This window comes from Gracilinanus agilis, chromosome 5 (genome assembly GCF_016433145.1).
Source record: "Gracilinanus agilis isolate LMUSP501 chromosome 5, AgileGrace, whole genome shotgun sequence".
Taxonomy (NCBI): Eukaryota; Metazoa; Chordata; class Mammalia; order Didelphimorphia; family Didelphidae; genus Gracilinanus; species Gracilinanus agilis.
This window is the reverse complement of record NC_058134.1, coordinates 117,519,628-117,539,988: the sequence shown is the minus strand read 5'-3', so window position 1 is coordinate 117,539,988 and position 20,361 is coordinate 117,519,628. Positions and strand designations below refer to the sequence as shown.

Below are 20,361 nucleotides of genomic sequence, written 5' to 3'. Positions count from 1 at the left end.
GGATATGTTGGGAAATACAGAAGATGTTAAAAAAAAGATAGTAAAAATTTTAAACACAATATAGGTTAGAGCTTCTATTATCACCCACATCATATTTAGTTTGACCTTTTGTTCTAACCAATCATTTGATGGCATGCAAAGAATTGATTCTCAAATGACTGAAGAGTCTTACATAGGTTATTAGGTCGTGGGTTTTTTTCCTACTTGTTAAGATATAGTCAGTTTCTTTTTTTAAAATGATGTCATTCAAGGCTGGCCACGTCCATTGCTTTTCTGGCCCTTCTTAAAGAAGTTTTTCTTGATGTGCAACCTAGGGCTTCTCAGTAGTCTATGAACATTTGACCTCTTTCATTTCTTAGTCTCAAAATACTTTTTTTCCAACATAATGTTAAAATATATACTCTACAGCAGACCCATCATATAGCCAATTACACACTATCCTGAGATACAAATTTCTAGATCTGGTTCCCGCTGAGTGCAGTTTTACTGTTTGCTTCCATGCTGAACCTAGAGATCCCTACCCTCTTTTTAGCTAGTCCAGAGCAGAAACCATTCATAGAAGCAGGGCAGGCCCAATTTTCCTCTAACTTCTAAAGCTATGATGAAACTCTGTCATTTCTTTATTTGATTAAGATCTTCCCTTCCGTATTCCCCAAAACTTTCCCTGTGCTCTCAGAACAATATCCCTCCACCCAGCTCCCACATATTTTCTCTCCTAATAGCCAGGTATAGGTGCTCTAAAGTCACCAAGCAACTACTGAAATAAGTTCTCCCTCTCACTTCAAATACTGAGTGATTAGTAGAGTGAATTCTCTCCCCTCAATCCCACCTCTATCTAACCTCATCATCCCATATTCAAGTCACTCATTTTGCTGCTGTTCATTTTTCTTTATTTAGTGAGGCAATGTAACACATTCGACAGAGAGCCAGCCTAGAAACCAGGAAGACATAGATTTAAATACTGCCATTGATACAAACTAGTTGTACAATCCTAGGCAAGTCACTTAATTTCTCAGTGTTCTAGGTAAATCCCTAAGGTGCCAGCTTGTATTCATAGAAGAAGCTTCTTCCTTTAGTTTCCTACTAATGAATTCAAAAGTTCAAGCCCTATTCCTATCATTAATATTCATAGGATCATGGATTTAGACCTGGAAGGGATATCCGAGGCCATCTGATCCAATACCCTCATTTCAGCACTGAAGAACCAAGGTGTAGAGAAAATTTAAGTGACTTGCCTTTCCACAGCCCCTTAGCTAGTAAGTGTCTGAGGGAGGAGTTGAATCTAGGTCTTCCTGATGCTGAATTCAGTACTCTGTCTAGGACAACTTAAAGTATCTTATTAAATTTGGGGTTTAGGCTTTAAAAAATCACTCTATAGCAAAAACGAATAATATGGAAATAAGTATCAAATGATAACATTTGTACAACCCAGTGGAATTGCTTGTCGGCTCTGGGAGGGGAAAGAAAGAAAATGAATCATGTAGACAGGGGAAAATATTTAAAATAAATTTTTTTAATCTAAGTATCTTATTAAGTTCTTCATAGAATTTTTTTTTTTTGCTTTGCCTTCTGCAATGCAATTATCATCCTGTTAGCTCATTTCCTTATTCTTACCTGAAATACTAGAAGGTAAAAGGGACCAAGTAACCTAGAGAATGATATTTCTTGCTGACTCTGAAAACTCCCTGACTTCAGCTCTCACAGCTCCTCTATTTAACATGTTAAGTCAAACCCCAAGTCAGTCTTCCACATACTAGGAACTTCTAATGTCTTTCCATTTCACCTATAGTTAGAACATCAATGGGAATGTGGTTCTGTGCCTTGAATAATATTAAACAAAGGACAGCATGTTGAGTGGCAGGAATATTAATGTTTACAGATGTTCCAAGAACTACATGAATCATTAGCACCTCCTGTAGCCTTTTCTGTTACCCCATCACTATTATAGCAGCAGAAGGGACGCATAAAAGATTGAGAGCCATTTTGTATTTTTACCATTTCGTGTACCATTTATTCATCTTTCTGGTAGCCATCTTTCTCATGATGAGTTTTTCTGCACTTGGTGAGTTTGTCTTTGGACAACAAGATACATAGTCTTGCTCCATTCCATGTCTGAAGGCTTTCCGATTTGAAGAAGCTGCCTGAGCTTTTGTTCCACTGACCTGTTCTTCCAGAATTCAAAGTTATCTTGTTATCACCATGAGCCCTTGGAATAGGACTTTTTATTTAGATTTCCCAACTAACCACATTTAGGTAAATACACTCTAATTCTAATGTGGATTTGACCATTTCTTTTTTTATTTCTGTAAGCCCTTTCTTTCTTCGAATCAATACTAAGTATCAGTTCAAAGGCAGAAGAGTGGTAAGAAAGGGGTTGGCAGTTGGAGTTAAGTAACTTGCCCAGAGTCATTGAGGAAGTGTCTGAGGCCAAATTTGAACCCACGACCTCCTATCTCCTGGCCTGGCTGTCTATTCACTAAGCTACCTAGCTGCTGCAGATTTAGCCATTTCTAATGATCGAACATTTCACATTGATCTATTTATTTTATTAAAAATTTCCCCTGTGGGTCAGCTTCAAATTAGCACTTTAGAAACCATTTTATCTCTGTCATTGCCTCCATAGTTGTGTCACACATATTTGTTCTACAACACATCTGTAGAAAGAAGGATTCCAGGCTATTGAGCTTGAGGCTAGTATTTCAATATGGTGGAAGATTCACAGAAATCAGTTATATGAGTGAAATATAAGCCCTTTGGAAGAGAGTGAAGATGAGGGGGTTAAACAGTGAAGAACTGGGAATCTTCAAGTTTACATTCTGATGAATATTGCAGAAAGATGTCTTTTTTCAGGTTTGATATTAAACTTGTTATGTAACAGATCCCTACTGGTGAAATATGAATAATATTTTTTCACCTTTGGAGGTTTGTATCCTTCATTTTTAAAATGGATAAAATCCCCAAAAGAAATAATATGGTCTAATGAAAAGGATACTTTTCTGGTTTTAATATCCCTTAATAGAATAGAAGTTCCTTGGGCAGAGGAATTGGGGGAACATGGAGGCTTTATATCCCTCGTGCCTAGGACAGTGCCTGGCATATAAGAGGCAGTTAATAAATGCTTGTTGATTGATTAGTTTTGCTATTATGTGATAGACCACAGACAAATATGTGCTTTAAATTCTATGACTTAAATTTTCCTTATCCATAAGATATAAAGATACCTGTACTATCTTCCTCATAGGTTTACTGTGAAGTGAACAGGTGTAAAAGCTTTAAAAACTCACCATTAATATAAAGTGATACTGTTAGTACGTTTACTACAGTAATAAAACCTTGCATTTATGTAGTTCTTTTCTTCTTAGGAATTCAAAGCACTTCATATGTAGCATATTGTTTCAATATCCTTGGGAAATAAAGAATAGCCAGGAAATATTTTCCCCATTTTATACCTTTGAAATTTTACTATGTAAACAATAAAGTGTTTCCCATAGTTCCTTGCACAACCAGAGATTGATGTTTCCAAACATAAATCTACTTTGTCTAACTCCCAAACAATTTTTTTTCTTAGATGAATGATTTTCAAACTCTCCAAGGTTGCAAAATCCTTCTCTGTTGTCCTTTCTGTCCAGACTTGGATCTCTGATCTTTAGTGCAGGGCAATGAGGTGGTCTAGTTGATAGAAATTAGACGTGGCCTCAGAGTGCCCCAGACGTTTTTTTCTGGAGCTGACCAGCACATTTTGAAACTTTAAGGATTAAATGTGCAACATGCAATTGTTCCAAAGTCCTTGAAAACAACCATGTGTGAGACGTCACTGCTGTCTTAGTTGACCATTCTTCTTGCGTTTCCTTTCCCACATGGGGTAATATTAGCATCCCAAGTTATTATGGTATTTCTGTTTCTCTGTGTCTCATCTCCTGCGTGGAAATTTCACAACTTTCTGTTCTGTCTGCATTTCCTTTCCCAGAGCACAATAATTGTGGAGAAGACTGTGCAAGACCTCATGAACCTCATGCATGACCTGAGTGCGTACTCTGACCAGTTCCTCAACATGGTGTGCGTGAAGCTCCAGGAGTACAAGGATACCTGCACAGTCGCCTACAGGTAGAAAACTACTTGCAGGAAAAGAGTCCATTCCATTTCAAAGGCACACTACTTCATTGTTCACTAGTGGAGAGATTGTCATCTTTCTTACTCTTTTTGTTTTTGTTCAGTCATTCCAGTCATGTCTGACTCTTTGTGACTTTATTTGGGGTCTTCTTGGCAGAGATACTGAGGTGGTTTGCCATTTTGTCCCCCAGCTCATTTTACAGATGAGGAAACCAAGGCAAACAGGGTGAAGTGACTTGCCCACAGTCACACAGCTAGTAAGTGGCCGAGGCCAAATTTGAGCTCAGAAGATGAATCTTCTTGACTCTGGGCCTTTAGCACTTTATCCAGTGTACCACCCAGCTGCCCTTCCCTACTCCCAGCCAGCTCGACAGCAAAATATACAACTCCAGGTGTGTCAGAAATCTAAAGGGCATGTGTGTATCTTCACAGAACAGAGCTCTGGACCCCTTAGTCCACTCACTAAAAAATGAAAAATAGCGAATATGACTGAAGTTTCTTATAAGTCCTGCTGAATGGCTTAGATGAGGTTTTTAATAGGCCTCTTGATTTTCATGCAGTCAGAGAATTTTTCAGGCTAGGGGGATCTATAGCTTTTATATAGTCCCTCATCCTCTGCCTCTTGTTTGTGTGGGGTTTTGTGCCCTTACCTTCCGCCTAAGAATCAATAGTATGTATTGGTTCCAAGGCAGAAGAGTGGTAAGGGCTAGGTAATGGGAGTTGAGTGACTTTCCCAGGTTCACACAGCTAGGAAGTGTCTGAGGCCAGATTTGAACCCAGGACCTCCCATCTCCAGGCCTGGCTCTCTTGTGTACTGAGCCACCCAGCTGCCTCCTGCCTCTTGTTAATGAGCACCAGGGACAGAAGGCAAGTTCACAAATTCTCTTACTAATCTTCCTTTAGTTCTTAAATTCCTCTGTTAGGAAGTTTCTCCTCATCTATAGCTCCTGTGGCCCCTGAAGCTATGTAAGGAGGCAGCTTTGGGTCCAAAATAAGGAAACACTTTTTAATGAGTAGAACTATTCCCAAGTGGAATGAACCAGCTTTGTCAGGGCAGGGACTTCTCCTCACTGGAATATTTTCAGTAAAGGCAGGATGACTGCTTGCCTGGGTTCCTTTGCGTAGAGTGTCTGCTTGTGTATGGATTAGGCTATGCAGGGATTATTAACCTTTCTCTTCTGTGGATGCCTTGGGCATTCTGGGGAAGCCTACGAACCCATCTCAGAATTAGGTTTTTCAATCTATAAAATAAAATACATGGGATCATAAGGGAAAACAATTATATTGAAATACAGTCATCAAGTTGTCTTTTTTTTTTTTAAGTTCATGGACCCTATATTAAGAAGCTCTGGTCTAGATGATTGCTAAAGACCCTCCCATTCTGATGGTCTGTGATTTTAAGTCCATTTCCCCTTGATGACACTTCAGTGGATAGAGGAAACTTATTAAGTCAATTTTTTTCGGCTTTCTTTTCTCTGAGATAACTATATGTTGTAGGAGAGATCACAATGCTTCTCCTGCAGAATCTATAAAAGGAACAAGTGGGAGAAAATTCTTCCATAGTTCAGTTGTTTGAAGAGTTTCTAAGTTCCTATACATCACAAACCACAGCAATGTCCTAAGACTCTGCTAACTCCAGAAGGTAGTTTTGAGCTCCTGCCATGCCCACCATTGAGGCATTTTAGGGAACAAAAAGAAAGTGGAAGGCAAGACATGGAACCTGACTTAAATAAAGAATAATACTTTATACAGTCATGAGGGGCAACTTGAGCAGTATAGCAAATCAGCAAAAAAGGAATGAGCTCAGTGTTGGTTTCATTAATTAAGGAAAGCTATGAAGGAAGGGTAAGATAGAGTTAAGCAAAGAGAGAAGAGAAAAGCATTAGGGAATTAATAGGAATTGGAAGAATAAGAAAGAGGAGCAAGTAAGCATGGAGGATAGTAGAGACAATGAAGAAACCAACCTAACTGGAAAAGAACATTTATAGTTTGAAGTAGGAGCTGGATAGGTAAGGTAGAGTCAGACAAAGCCTTGACATCCCTGTGGTAGGGACTAGGGAACCCTGGCAGATTGGAAGACAGAAAGTACTATGGTTAAAAAGGGGTGTAAAATGGATTAGAGAGAAATTGAGGGCAAAAGGTCACTTAGGAAATGGTTGCCATAATCCAGGTAGTGAAACAATGAGAATAGAAAAAAGAGGCTACTTTGACAAGTGTTATGAAAAATAGTATACACTCTTTAAACAAAGATAACTGGATAGTTACTGAGCAATAATTAAGAGCAAAAGCAATGATTGAAAGTTTCCCAATGTAATAAGTGAATAATGTAGCTAATAATATGGAGCTTGTGGTAAAGGTGTGTCACCAGGGGCCTGGGAGCCTGTAACAACAGTAGCATGAGTTTTGGAGCCGTCAGTGATGGGCAGCCTCAGCTGTGGTACTCAGTCAATCTTCACTGCTAGCTATAGGTTCCTTTAAGGTGATGAGTGAGCGGCCCCTTCCTGCTGGAGAGACCCTTCCCACTGGGTGAGAGCAGAATTTAACAGGAAGTGAAGCTCAACTTCCTAGATACAATGGAGGCTTAGTCCACTACTTCCTTAAAACCCAACTAATTGATATTCACTCCTCTCCTCAGTCCCTTTAGCCTAAGGTGATGATATAATAATTACAGAAACTCTCAGATTCAGGCTAAGGGATTTATTTTAACAGGCAAGGGAAAACTGAGGTAAGAGGGTTCAAGGTCTTGAGAAGCTGTTGCTAAGGTGACTGGCAAGTGTTGGCAATGGACCTAGAAGGTAAAGTCAGGCTGAGGGAACCAGCCCTCAGCCGGAGATAATTTAACACTGCCCTGATGTTATAAGATCCACCAGCTAAACAGATATAGTTGTTAAGTTGATTTAGGGGTGTCTAATCTAGGCTACTCTAAGCTAAAATCCTTCCTACGTTCCACACCCACCTCCCTTCAATCCCTCCCAGGTCCCCAAGGGGAAATCAGGGGTAGCTGGGTGTCTGGGTGAGATCAAGGAAATCAGAACCCCAAGATTGGGTTTGTAGGGGTCTATATAGTCCCAGTCCAACTGTCAGCTCCTGGGACTGGCACCTGCTGGGCCAGAGTTCCATTCTGCTCACTGACAGGATTGCCTAGGATAATATTGCAAATGCAAGAAATCTTGCATAAATCCTGCATTATACCATATCCTCATCCACACTTCTTAAACTGAACTTCTGATATCCTGTAGTCCATGAACAAATGATTTTTCTTCTTATAAGGTCATGATTGAGATCTGGATAGGCTATTGTTAAAGTCTAGGCCAGTGGTGGTGAACCTTTTAGAGAGACAGTGCTCTGCCTACCCCACCCCAGACTGTGTGCCATGCCCCCCCCATATGCTGAGTATGCTCCCTCTTACCCCACACAGTGGAGGGAGAAAGTGCTTTCATTGGGCTGCTGGGTAGAGAGAAGGGTGAAGTGAAGAATGTCCTCAGGGATTATAGAAAGGGGGAGGGGAGTGGCCCAAGCACTCTGCTCCCCTCCAGCTCTGCCACCTGTGAGCCACCCACCTTACCGCCTGTGTGTTCCCATTGGGCTGTTGGGCAGAGGGGTGGGTATTGTGAATGGTGGAGGTGAGGGGAGCAGTTCCACCCGAGTCTCTCTGGCTTTCTAGTAATGTACTCTGGGGGTGGGGTGAGGGAGGCTGTGTGCCCACAGAGAGTGCTCTGCATGCTATCTTTGGCACCCATGCCATGTGTTTGCCATCTCTAGTCTAAGCGATTCCTTATGGAAAGAGAATCATCTACCAGTAACATGGCTTCTTTTGTCAGAGAAGACCTTTTGTCAAGCTTCCATTGACACCACTCTCTCAGCCTCCTCTCTCCTCTACTTGGACGGATGGAGGGCACCAGACTATTCCCAATGCCTTCCTTTATAAAGGGCAGAAACTGGACTCTTACCTCACTCCATTTTGTATCTTCTGCCCTACCTGGTTTCAGCTCCATGAAACAAGATGTCCCTGTGTCAGGTACCTTCTGGTTTCTCCCCCTTAGCCTTCTTTCTTGCCTCCTTTTGGGTATTATTTCCCCCTTTTAGATTATATGCTTCTTGAGGTCAGGGACTGTCTTCCAGTGCTTATTAACATAGTACCTTGCACATAGTAGGCCCTTAATAAATGTTGATTGCATTGGATTTTTTATAGTACAGATGAATTTACAATGATTGACTTTATTATTTGAATGACTCCCTCCTAGAATCTGGGACACAAAAGTGCCTGTGCCCAGAGATATAATCTATAGATGTGAAATAGAATCAGAAAAAGAAATAGATGGGCCTCAAGAATTAAGTTTGTAACCTTGGCCTCATTTACAGCAGTGCTCCAACCTATATCAGACATTCATTTGTCAACATTATTTAAGCTTGAAGAGAAAAAGAAAATGACTTGTTATTAGTCTTCACTGACAGGTTTTAGAAGATTTCCTCAAAAAAATAAATGGAGAAAAGGACTATTTCCCTTATAAAGACCATTTTTAGAGAATCTGTACTCTGTAATTAGGTTTTATCTTCTTAAATTCCTTCTATACTCTAGTGCCTTAATTAAGACTACTATCAAACTTTAACAGCTTCTTTCTCCCTCTCCCATCACCCAAGTAAACAAAACTTTTATTCTAAAGTTTTTTATCAGAGAAAGCAAAATGTATTATATCTTTCTAAGTTCTCTCTATTCATACAAGTACCAGTCACCTTATTCTTCACCTCTCGAATGGATGCTTAACCTAGTTTCATATTTGGTCACCCTGCCTCTAATCTCTTTTCCCTCTATTGCATCCCACACACAGTTGCCAAAGAACTGTCCCTAAAGCTCAAGTCTGACCGTGTCACTCCTCTGTTCGAGGAACATGACTTGACCTCCTCTTACAGAATCATGAAATTTGAGAGTTAGAAGAGATCTCAACAGTGATCTACACCAGCCAACCCTCAAAGTAACCCCCCAGAATCATGCCCAATCTGCCCCAAAATGCTTGTCCAGCCTCTTCTACATTTAAATTGCTCTGATTGTTAAAGTCTTTCCTGACATCAAGTCTAAATTGACTCTTTTGCAGTCCCCCCAACCCCCACTTTGACTTTTCTCACTGAGATCAAACAATAAATGTATTTCATTCTTCATATGGCAGACCTTCAAGTAACTGAAGACAACTGTCATGTGCCCCCAGAGCCTTTCCTTCTTTAGGCTAAACCAGTGGTTCCCAAACTTTTTTGGCCTACCACCCCCTTCCCAGAAAAAATATTACTTAGCACCCTTGGAAATTAATTTTTTTAAATTTTAATAGCAATTAATAGGAAAGATAAATGCACCTGTGGCCATCACCACCCCCCTGGATCGCTGCAGCACCCACCAGGGTCAGTGGCACCCACTTTGGGAATCACTGGGCTAAACATAATTAATTCCTTTAACTGATCCTTTCAAGATTATCCTACTTTCCATCCTCTGGACACTCTTCAGTTTATTAATGCCCTTTTTAAACTGTAACATTCAGAACTTCATACCATATTTCAGATGAAGTCTGGTGAGAACAGAATACAGTGTGACTGTCCCCTCCCTCTTCCTGCAAACTATGCCCCTCTTAATGTAGCCCAGGATTTTGACAACTTTTTGGAGTGCCACATCACATTGATAACATTGAGCTTGCAGTCCATTAAAATCATCAGAGTTTTCTCAGAACTACTATTTGTCCATTCCTCCCCCATAGTATCCTCATGCAACTAATTTCTTGTACCAAAGGGCTGGACTTTACTTTTCCTTCCTAATTATTTTCACCTTATTGGATTCAACCCAGTATGAGAAGCTACTAAATAAAAAACAAGGACTCCGCAGGGTTTCCAAGGAAGATAATTTGTCTGTCTCTAAGAAGTAAAGTGAAGATAAAGCTTAGATAGATGTAGGATTCTTGGCTCACTCAGAAGGCAGATGAAATTTTATGCTAGTAATAACAATCCAAAGCTTTTCTATGATGGCATGAAGGCTATTTATGGTCCAGAAACCTATGGTTCATCTCAACCACTCAATGCTGATGGAGCCACATTGATCAGTGATAAGGACATGATCCTGGAGAGAAGGGCTATACACTTCCATCTTAAAAGACCATCATCAATCAATGCTGAAGTCTGACCATTTGCCTCAGGTTAAAATCAATTCCTCTCTAGCTGAACTTCCCACTGAAGAAGAGGTTTTGAATGCCATTAGGCTCCTCTCCTTGTGCTCATTTTGGCCTGATTAACACCAAGAAAATAGGTTCTCCACCAGCCAGCACTGTACTGTCCATATGGAGAACCACTGGTTATAGCAAATGGAGAAATTTTGAATACTGTGGACAAGTTCACTTACCTTGGCAGTATATATCTAGGGATGTACACATAGATGATAGGGTTGATGCTGGCATTGCCAGAGCTAGCTCAGAGTCTGAGAAGCTCCTAAAGAAAGTGTGGGAGAGAAGATGTATGAGGCTGCTTACCAAGCTGAAGGCCTAAAAAGCTATTGTGCTGACCTTGTTATGCCCCTGTGAAACCTCCAGTCTACCAGCACTGTGCTAGGGAACTGAATCACTAAAGATTTTGAAGAACAACTTGCAAAATAAGGTATAAAACACTGAAGTCTTTTCTCAAGTTGAACTGCCAGGCATTCAAACTCTACTGCAGAGAACACAACTCTAGTGAACTGGCTATGTTGTTTGAATGCCAAAAGTATGTTATGGAGAACTTGCACAAGGCGAGTGCTTACTTGGAGGTCAGAAGAAGTGCCTCAAAGACACTCCAAAGCTGTCTCTCAAGAACTTTAATATCAACCGTGAGTCATGGAAGATGCTGGCACAGCACCATCCAGCATGGCATGCTCACATCAAAGAAGGCTCTGTACTCCGTGAGTAAAGTAGGATGGCAGTAGCTCAAAAGAAATATGAAACGCACAAATGTAGAGACATGTCCACCCCAGATGTTCATTCAGGCTGTTTGCACCTGACCTATGGTAGAGCCTTCCAAGTTCATATTGGTCTGATCAGCTGCAGTACATTGACCCTGACTATAGTGATGTCATTTTGGTCCTCTTTGAGTATGAAAACAATAATCAACCAATCAAAAAACTATGTGTCAAGGCTTTCAATAAGCATTGGGAATATAAATACCAAGATAAAACAAGCCCTACTTTCAAGAAGTTTCTATCCTAACAGAATGGAGGCAGGTGCATTTTATTGCCTTTATGTTTTAAGATCTTTGAAAATTAGTTCTATAACTTTTCTACATTTGACTGAGTTGATGCCATTTAATGGGAATTTAATAAATCCTATGTAAGAGTAATAATAATGGATACTATGATATAAATAGTTAATATTATTGATTTATGATTTTGTGAATATGGGGAACTTCTAGTGTGAGTCCCTACAGAAAAACATATTAAACATTGTCTATGACTTTTTTCCTGACACCAATAGAAGTGAATATCCAAAGGTCAGTTAGTCTAAACAAAACCCCCAAAAGCATTTATTAAATGCCTACTGTGTGTCTGTCGTGTGCTAGGTTGATCACTGGAACACGTATCAGAAGTGGAATTGGGACCTGGGTCTTCCTTATTCTAGTCTGTCCCCTAAGCTGTGTGACTATGGTTGATAATTCAATCAAATTAATAGGAATCCAGGACCAGTATCTAAACTCGATGTTGCATGTTCTCCTTCTGCTTGCCTATGCTGTTCATATATCCTATTGATTTCAGCTTTGTCACATCTCTCCTGTGTGCTCCCTTCTCTCCTGACACTACCAACACCTTGGTACAGGTCCTCATCACCTTGTGTTAGAACCATCACAACAGCCTGCAGAGGGGTCTGCCTGCCTCAGATCTCTCCCAACTCCAATCCATCCTCCATTCGGCAACCAAAGTGATTTCCCCAAAGAATGCGGTTAACCATGTCGTCTCTCCTACTCGGTACTCCAGGAGCAAATACAGAATCCTCTGTTTGATATTCAAAGTCCTTCAGAACTTACCCCTGCCACCTTTTCAGTCTTTCTGCACTATACCCCTCACCATGTCCTCTTCAATCCAGTGACACTGGCCTACTCTCCCATCTCCCAGTTCTAGACTTTTACCTTGGATGTCCACCATATCTGCAATGCTGTCCTCCTCTCCACCTCCTGGCTTCTCTGGCTTCCAAATCCCAACTAAAATTCTACCTTCTACAGAAAATCTTTCCCAATCCCTCTTTATTTTAGTGCTTCTTTCTTTTAATTATTTCTTTCTTTTTTTTTTTAACCCTTGTACTTCAGTGAATTGTCTCATAGGTGGAAGATTAGCAAGGGTGGGCAATGGGGGTCTAGTGACTTGCCCAGGGTCACACAGCTGGGAAGTGGCTGAGGCCGGGTTTGAACCTAGGACCTCTTGTCTCTAGGCCCGACTCTCACTCCACTGAACTACCCAGCTGCCCCTCTTTTAATTATTTCTTATTTATCTTGTTTATATCTTATTCATATATATTTCTAGGGTTGTTTGATCCCTCCTCTTTTATTAAAATATTTTAAGCTTTTTTGAGAGCAGAGACTATCTTTTTGCCTCTTTTTGTACCTCTAACATTTAGTACGGAGTCTGGCACATAGTAGGCACTTAATAAATGTTTTTTTGAATAATTGATTCCTCAGGGACCTCCAAGAATTTCTCCCCAAGTCAATGACTATCTTTCCTGCCATCATATCTAAATGCCTTTGGAAGTGATAGAATCTAGATGCCAATTGCCTATTTTATCCCTTCCCTTCAGTAGATGTGGTATTTCTTCACTCAACTTTTGGGCACTAAAGTCCAGTGTATGTGTCTCTGTGTGTCTATAAATGTCTATACAAATGCATATATTATACTACTGTGTGTGTATATATATGTATATATATATAAATGTGCATATATGTATAACATTATATATATACACACATACATAGAGACATCTTAGAAATGAGTGAAGTAACTCTTGAAAAGCCTCGGAAATAAATAAATAGAAAATCATTTTGTGATTGTTATACAACAACATACACATACCCTGTTGTGGATAGCTTGTTACCTAATCAGATCTTGCCGGCAAGGGAGAAAGTGTTTTCCTTTTCTATGAGTATGAAAATGCCGAGTGTCCTTTCTCACTTCCTGTCTCCCGGTTTATTGCCCTCCCCAGGATTGGCACCTGCTGAGCAGTAATTAGGGCAGCCCTAATTTGGACAGCCAAATCCTGATTACAGTGAGAGGAAAAACAGGAAATGTTCTAGTTTTGCTGCCAGCAAATGACTGACTTAAATAGAAAGCCATATACAATTCAAATGATCCAAAAAGATATAACAGGATTGGGGGGTGGGAAGAGTGTGCCAACCTGATTCTTTTATCTGCTTCTCAGCAAATCTTCTACAGAAATTACCAACTCCATAAGCTCATGATGCCCTCTGGTGAAAGTTAATGTGTCTTCCAAGATTTCTGCCAGAGAATAAAGAGAGCTGGGAGGTCAAAAATTTCTTAGCTCCCTATGAGAATCGTGCCATTGAGGGAAGCAGTGTAGAAGAGAGATTATCGGATGCTTAATTTCATGTTGGGCACAAAAGGAGAAGGTTTCTCATAGAAGACATACTCGGCACTATCAGGTTAGATAATATCTTAATTTGGCCCAAAAGACACTGTCAAAAAATGTTAAAAATTCCTTAAGGAACTACACCAGCAACAACTAATGTGGTTTTCTATCTGGTTGTTAATTCTACTATGAGTTCCTCTCTTTGTCTTTTTATCCTCACAATACTGGCACTAAAAAGACAGCTAATGGTTCCCAAATACACATTTTGTAAATGCAAGTCCTTTTAAAAGCTTTTTAAGGGAATCTGACTACTCTCATCTAGCATAACAACAACAAGGGCTAGCATTTATATAGTGCTTTAAATTTTGCAAAGCACTTTATAAGTATTATCTCATTTTATCTTCACAACAGCCCTGTGAGAGGTAGATGATATTATTATCCCTACTTTACACTATCTGGTTCAGGAACCAGATAGAGGTTAAGGGGTTTGACTCAGAATCACAAAACTACTAAGTGTCTGGTGCCAAAATTGAACTCAGGTCTTTATTCCTTTTCCAGGGCTCTACCAAGCATAATTCATCAATCAACAAATATTTGTTATAGAGAGGCACCATGGTATAGAGGAAATAGCCTTGAACATGAGAGTCATAGGACCTGCATTCAAGTCCTGGCTCTACCCTTTAGTACCACAGTGACCTTGGGCAAATCACTTCCGTGGGCTGGTGGTTTTCTCCTCTGTAAAATAAGAGGATGAGATTAGATTATCTCTGACGTACCTTTTAGCTCCATGTCTGTTATCTTCTGTGTTCCACACTGTGGAATATGCAAAATGAGGTTCTGAGAAACAGCCTCCTTCCTAAAACATGAGGAGAATAAGACAGCAAAACGGTGCATCACCAATTCAGAAGTCAGTTGCGTCCACCATTCAGCGTGTAATAATTGACCTGTTGCTGAAGTCTCTGGTAAATAGGAGTCACAAAGCATATGTACTTTACTTAAGAAAAATAGAACTTAAATGACTAATATGGAAACGTTTGACATGATTTCTCATGTAAAAATCTAAGATTGCTGGTTGTCTCAGGGATGGAGGGAGGTATGAGGGAAGGGAGAAGGAGGGAGAAAATCTGTAACCAAAATTTACTGTTTCTTATCTAGTCCTCTTTATTGTTCTTCTTGGTGTATTGGAATGATTGTGTTTGCTAAATTCATTAAAGGGAAAAAAGGAACCGAGCATTAGGCGCCAACCTATGAGATTATGTCTAAAGTGACAGTTATAAGCACTGACATACTGATAGTCCTGAAAAGTGACACAGCTGATGGTAGAGGAAAGAGAGAGAAATATGTCTGATAACTATAAAATGATGGCTTTCTAGCAGATTATTTCCAAAGTTTCTTCCAACTCTTAAAAGCTTTAAATTGATGAGACTTTAGCGATAGTCGAAAACACTCCATGTTCACAAATACACAATTGAGTGGTTTTTTTTTTAATTCTTAAACCCTTCCTATATTAGAATCAAATTCTAAATATCAGTTCCAAGACAGAAGAGCAGTAAAGGCTAGATGATGGAAGTTAAGTGATTTGCCCATGGCCATACATGTAAGAAGTATCTAAGACTAGATTTGAACCCAGGTCCTCCCAACTCCAGGCCTGGCTCTCTGTTCTTTGTGCTTACTCGCTGCCCCCCCATCCTGTGTTATAAAAGATAAGTAGCAGACCAGAAATCAGAAGATCTAGGTTTCAGCCCAGCTTTGGACACTAATTCAGTTTTCCTATCTCTAAAATGGACATAGTAATATCTTCACTACCTTATAAGGTTGGTTTAAGGAAAGTATGTTTAAAACTTTAAATAAATAGAAAAGTGTGAATCATTATTATAATAAGCCTAAATATTGCAAGGAATTTTGCCCTACTACTGATCAATTCATTCCACAGTTTTAATTAGATGACGACATCTAATTTAGACAGGCCTTGTCTGTCTGTCTCAGCTGTTGGGTTTCAGAGCAGCTGACAGATTCAACCTGCAGGAGTAAATGCCGTACTCTGTCACCAAACAGTTGAGTTCAATTAGCCCTAGCTGCCCCTTAGTTGTTTACCTAATGGAGAGGCTCAGCACCCCAGCTGGGTCCGGGGACCATGCTCCCATGCATTCCCGACTGTTCCAGAGAAGCAGCTCCCACCAGAGCCAGTCAACAACCCCAGCAGATGTTTTCTGAATGGAATTCACCGAGCTGTGTCGAGGGGATGGACCCTCCTCGACGCCGCACCATCACCTGTTCCAAGAGTTACACCTATTTTCCTCTTCCTCTTGGGAGCGGGTACAAATAGTTACACAGATGGCTCTGCCTGTGGCCCGTTGAGCTGTGAATTAATTAGTAGATTATGGCTCTGGTAGTGACAATTAACCCTACTCCTCTTGTGGAATAATTGCTTGGGACTTCTTCCGCTTTGTGTGTATCCATAGGACTGTTTGGATGTGTTCTGGATGGTAGTAATGCAGATGATATGGGGTATCACAGACTCATAAGCTAATAAACAGAATTGTTCAGGGGCAGTAACCTTGTCACCTACGTGGAAAGGGATCATTGCAATAATTTTATGTTGCCAACATAAATTGTTGCTACCATCTTCCATATTCAGAATTGCTGTTAAGATTGCTGTTAGCTCTATTCTAAATTTGTTGTTGAATGTTGGAGTACTCAATATGTTTTTCTAGCATGATCAGTAAAGTAAGATTAAATTCATCCAGGGTAAATGGATAAGTAGATCTGTGACCCATCTGTCCTACTGAGTAATGGAATGAAAAGCATTGGTCAGGAAACTACATATTCCAGCCCATATCCCTGGAACCCAACTGAGTTCCTAAACTATCTAGGGCACTTTAACCCAGTGATGTGGAGAATAAAAACTGGGTAAGGTTTACATTTTCTATTACCTTGACAACCAGATTTAATTTCTAATGTCAAGCTAAAATATATTAGAGGCTTGAACTACCAAAGCAGGGGTCTTCCCAAGAAGGATTCCTGGGACAACTCCCTGGACATTAACCTCAGGACACCTTTCAAGAAACCAGTAAAGAAAAAGTATTAATTTAGGAGTCATGAAATTGGGCTCTGATTCTAGATCTACCACAGTCTACATTGATGACCTGAGCTAACTCACTTTACTCTCATTCATTGATTCGTCATTTAAATTAACAACCTCTGTCTTTCTGACTCTCTCCTCCTCTCCCCTCCCACCTTCCCTTCTCTCCCCTCCCAAAAGAATATCAGAACCCTCAATAAGCATTTATTGAAATACCCTCCTCAGCAACAAAGAGCAACAAAGAAACAAAAGTACCACATCAAGGCAAGGTGCTATCTTATTTTAACAGCGTACCTCACATTCCATAGATGTGTTCTACTCTGGAATCTACTACCTGGTCAGACCATTTCTGGAGTGTTATGTTGAGTTCCAAGGGCCATATTTTAAAAACATTAATGAATTAGTGTCCAGAGAAGGGTAATTAGGATGGTAAATTACTTTGAGCTCATGCCATATGAAGATTGGTAATGTATTGGTAATGATTAGCCGTCAGAAAAAAAAAACTCAGGAATATATGATAGCTGCATGCAAGTATTTGGAAAGCTGTGATGTAAAAAAGGGATTTGGCTTACTTTGCAAGGCCCCACAGGACAGAACTTCTTTGTATTTGGCTACTTGTCCTTTCAAAAATATGAAACTCAGGATGGAACACATACTCTAATACTCAGAAGGAAAGAAGACAGTAGAACAATAGCTGCATTCATTCTGCACCACTTGCTTGCCTTAAGGCAGCATAAATTCATAGTAGCTTTTTAAGTTGCCATGTCACATTGCTGAATCCTATCAAACTTGCATTCACCCCCCTCAATTTCTTTATTTTGTACATTAGTATTTCTTATGTTGGATTGCTTCAGAGCAGGGCACACCTGTGTCCATTCAGTCACTCCTGGGAGAATATGTCTAGACTGCCATATGCATTCCCCAAAGAATATTCTGATTTGTAGCTGTTAAGCTACTTCTCACTATTGAAAAGAACCTTACAGAGAATCCTAGCATAAAGCAGAAGTGATTAGCCTAAGTGCCAAATTACTTGATCACTTGACTAAGTCCTTTAATGAAGAGATTTTGAATGTGTATAAACACCCAGGAGGGAAAGGAATTATATAAGGTGATGACTGTAGGTTACAGAGACTCCCCAAACTGAAAGTTATCACTCTTTGTTTCTAGACCAAATTACACATAGTCTATCTCATCAAATTTGTGTCTATCTTATTCGTAAGACCTCTAACCAAGTAATTCGATGTTCCCTTCTAGTGGCTATTTCTAGTCTGACTTTTTTCTATTAAGCAGTTTTTTCATGACATCTAACCTAAAGAGATAATAGCAAACAAGGATAACTACAATTATATATTCTAAATCTTCTTTAGTGATCCAGTGATACAGTATTCTCTGCAAGAACCTGCCTTGTGTTCCCTAAAATGGTAGATATGGGGAACTCCAATGTTGTAGCTTACCTAGATTTTAGCAAAGCTTATATATCTCATACTACTATTCTTGTAGAGAAGATGGAGAGATGTAGAAGAGGTAATGACACAATTATATGTATGCGAGAGTAGTTAAATGGCTAGACTCAAAGAATAATCAGTAAGGATATGATGCCAACATAGAAGAAAGTCTTCACCAGAGTGCCTCAGGGATATGGGCTTGTCTCTTTATTATTTAATATTTTTATCAATGTCTTAGATAAAGCTGTAGATGGCATGTTCATTAAATTTGCAGATGACACTGAGCTACAGGGGATATCTAATACAGTGGGTAATAGACAGGATACAAAAAGATCTTGACAGGCTAGAACATTGGTCTGACTCTAATAAGATGAAAAGCAGTTGGAGTAAATGTAAGGTCTTGTACTTAGGTACCAACTTCCACAAGTATAATGTAAGGGGAAGCATGTGTAGGTAGCAAATTGTCTGAAAAAAGAATCGAGATGTTTTAATGGACTGTAGATTCAAAATGAGTCAGCATCGTGTGCCATCTTGGCATGCATTGAGAAAGGCATTGTTACTAGGAGTAAGGGGATTATCCGGCAATGGACATCTGTACTCTGCCCCTTTCAGATCTCATCTGTAATACTTTGTCCAATTTAGGGCATCAGTTTAAGGACATTGTACTCAGAAGAAATTATCCAGGATAGCAAAGGGCCCTGAGACAACGTTATATGAAGATTATTTGAAGGAATTGGAGATGTTTAGTATAGAAAAGCTACAGGGCAAACATGATCAGTGTCTTCATGTACTTGAAGGACCACCAGGTAGATGAGAGATTGGACTTAGTCGCAGAAAACAGAATCAGGAGCAGTGCGTTACAAGACATACAGAGGCAAATTCAGGCTTTTCGTTGCAGGGGGAGGGGAGGATGCTTCCTCACAATTTGAGCTCAAAAAGTGCAATAGACATGAAATCAGACTTTGAAAGCTTTAAAGAATCTCCTTTTTTAGCTTCCATCCTATATTCATGACTAGAATTAAGTAAATGTATCTTTGCTGAGAAATGTATTTCAGTTAAAGGAAAAAAAAGTGTACATTTCCATGCCAATCAATCAACAGGCATTTATTAAATGCTGTGAGAGTGGAGAAAAGGTAATGTATATGAAAGATGTTATAAAATTAGAAAGAACAAATCTTGGTAACATTGCATATGTGAAGTAAATTCAAGAGAACAGATAAGGATAGCAATGGTGATGGTGATCCTGGGTGACTGGAAAGATGGTGGTGGTGACCTTGATAATAATAAGAATCTTGTGAAGAGGAGGGTTTAGGAGGAAAAATAAAGAGTTTTATTCTGGACATGCTAAATTTGAGATATTAACAGGAAATTGAATTTAAATTGTCTAATAGGCAGTTGGCAAAGAAAAAAGTCTATAATCTAGAAATGAATTCTCGGCACTGCTAAACAATAGGAATAAAAAGAAAATCATGCACATGGTTCCTGTCCTCAGGGAACTCACATTCTAATGGAAGACACAACATGTTATATCCATTATGAGTGGGAGAGAATCCAAGAGGGAAGCTGGCAGGTGCTATTGAGAGTGAGTCTAGGGACTAGAGAGAAAAAGATCTCTTGCTGAGACTAGAAGCCAGAGAAATGAGGAGGCAGAGGGATGAAGGAAAAGTAAGTCTTCCAGGCATATGGAGCAGCTAATAAAAAGTCACAGAGTCAAGAGAGGGAGTTTCATATGCAAGAATAACAAGAAATCAGTGTTGCTGAATAATGAAAATATGGAAGGGAACAAAGGATAAGAAAACCGGAAAGTTCAGAAGAAGCATATTTGGCAAGGACTTCAGATACCAAAAAGAGCATTTTATATTTGACCCTAGAAGTAAAAGGGACCACTGGAATTCATGAAGTTGGGGGTGGTATGACATGGTCAGATCTATGCTTTTTACAGTGATCATTTTGGCAGATGAGTGGAGGATAGACTAGAGAAATCTGAGGCAATGAGATCAACCAGAAGGTTATTATGGTAGACCAGGCATGAAGTGAGGAAGGCTGGCTTCAAGATAGTGGCTGGGTGAGTGGAGTGAATTTGAGAGAGAGAAAGAGAGAGAGAGAGAGAGAGAGAGAGAGAGAGAGAGAGAGAGAGACTGTCTCTTATACA

The 20,361-nt window shown here is 39.8% G+C and overlaps 1 protein-coding gene across 1 annotated transcript in view; it reads left to right on the top strand.

The window, feature by feature from the left end:
- Window positions 1–20,361, top strand: part of EXOC4 (exocyst complex component 4) — an 892,087-nt gene that overhangs the window by 708,464 nt on the left and 163,262 nt on the right. The window contains exon 12 of the mRNA XM_044679735.1: window positions 3,968–4,104. Within this exon, the coding sequence (XP_044535670.1) occupies window positions 3,968–4,104 (137 nt within the window). The remainder of the gene's footprint in view (window positions 1–3,967; window positions 4,105–20,361) is intronic.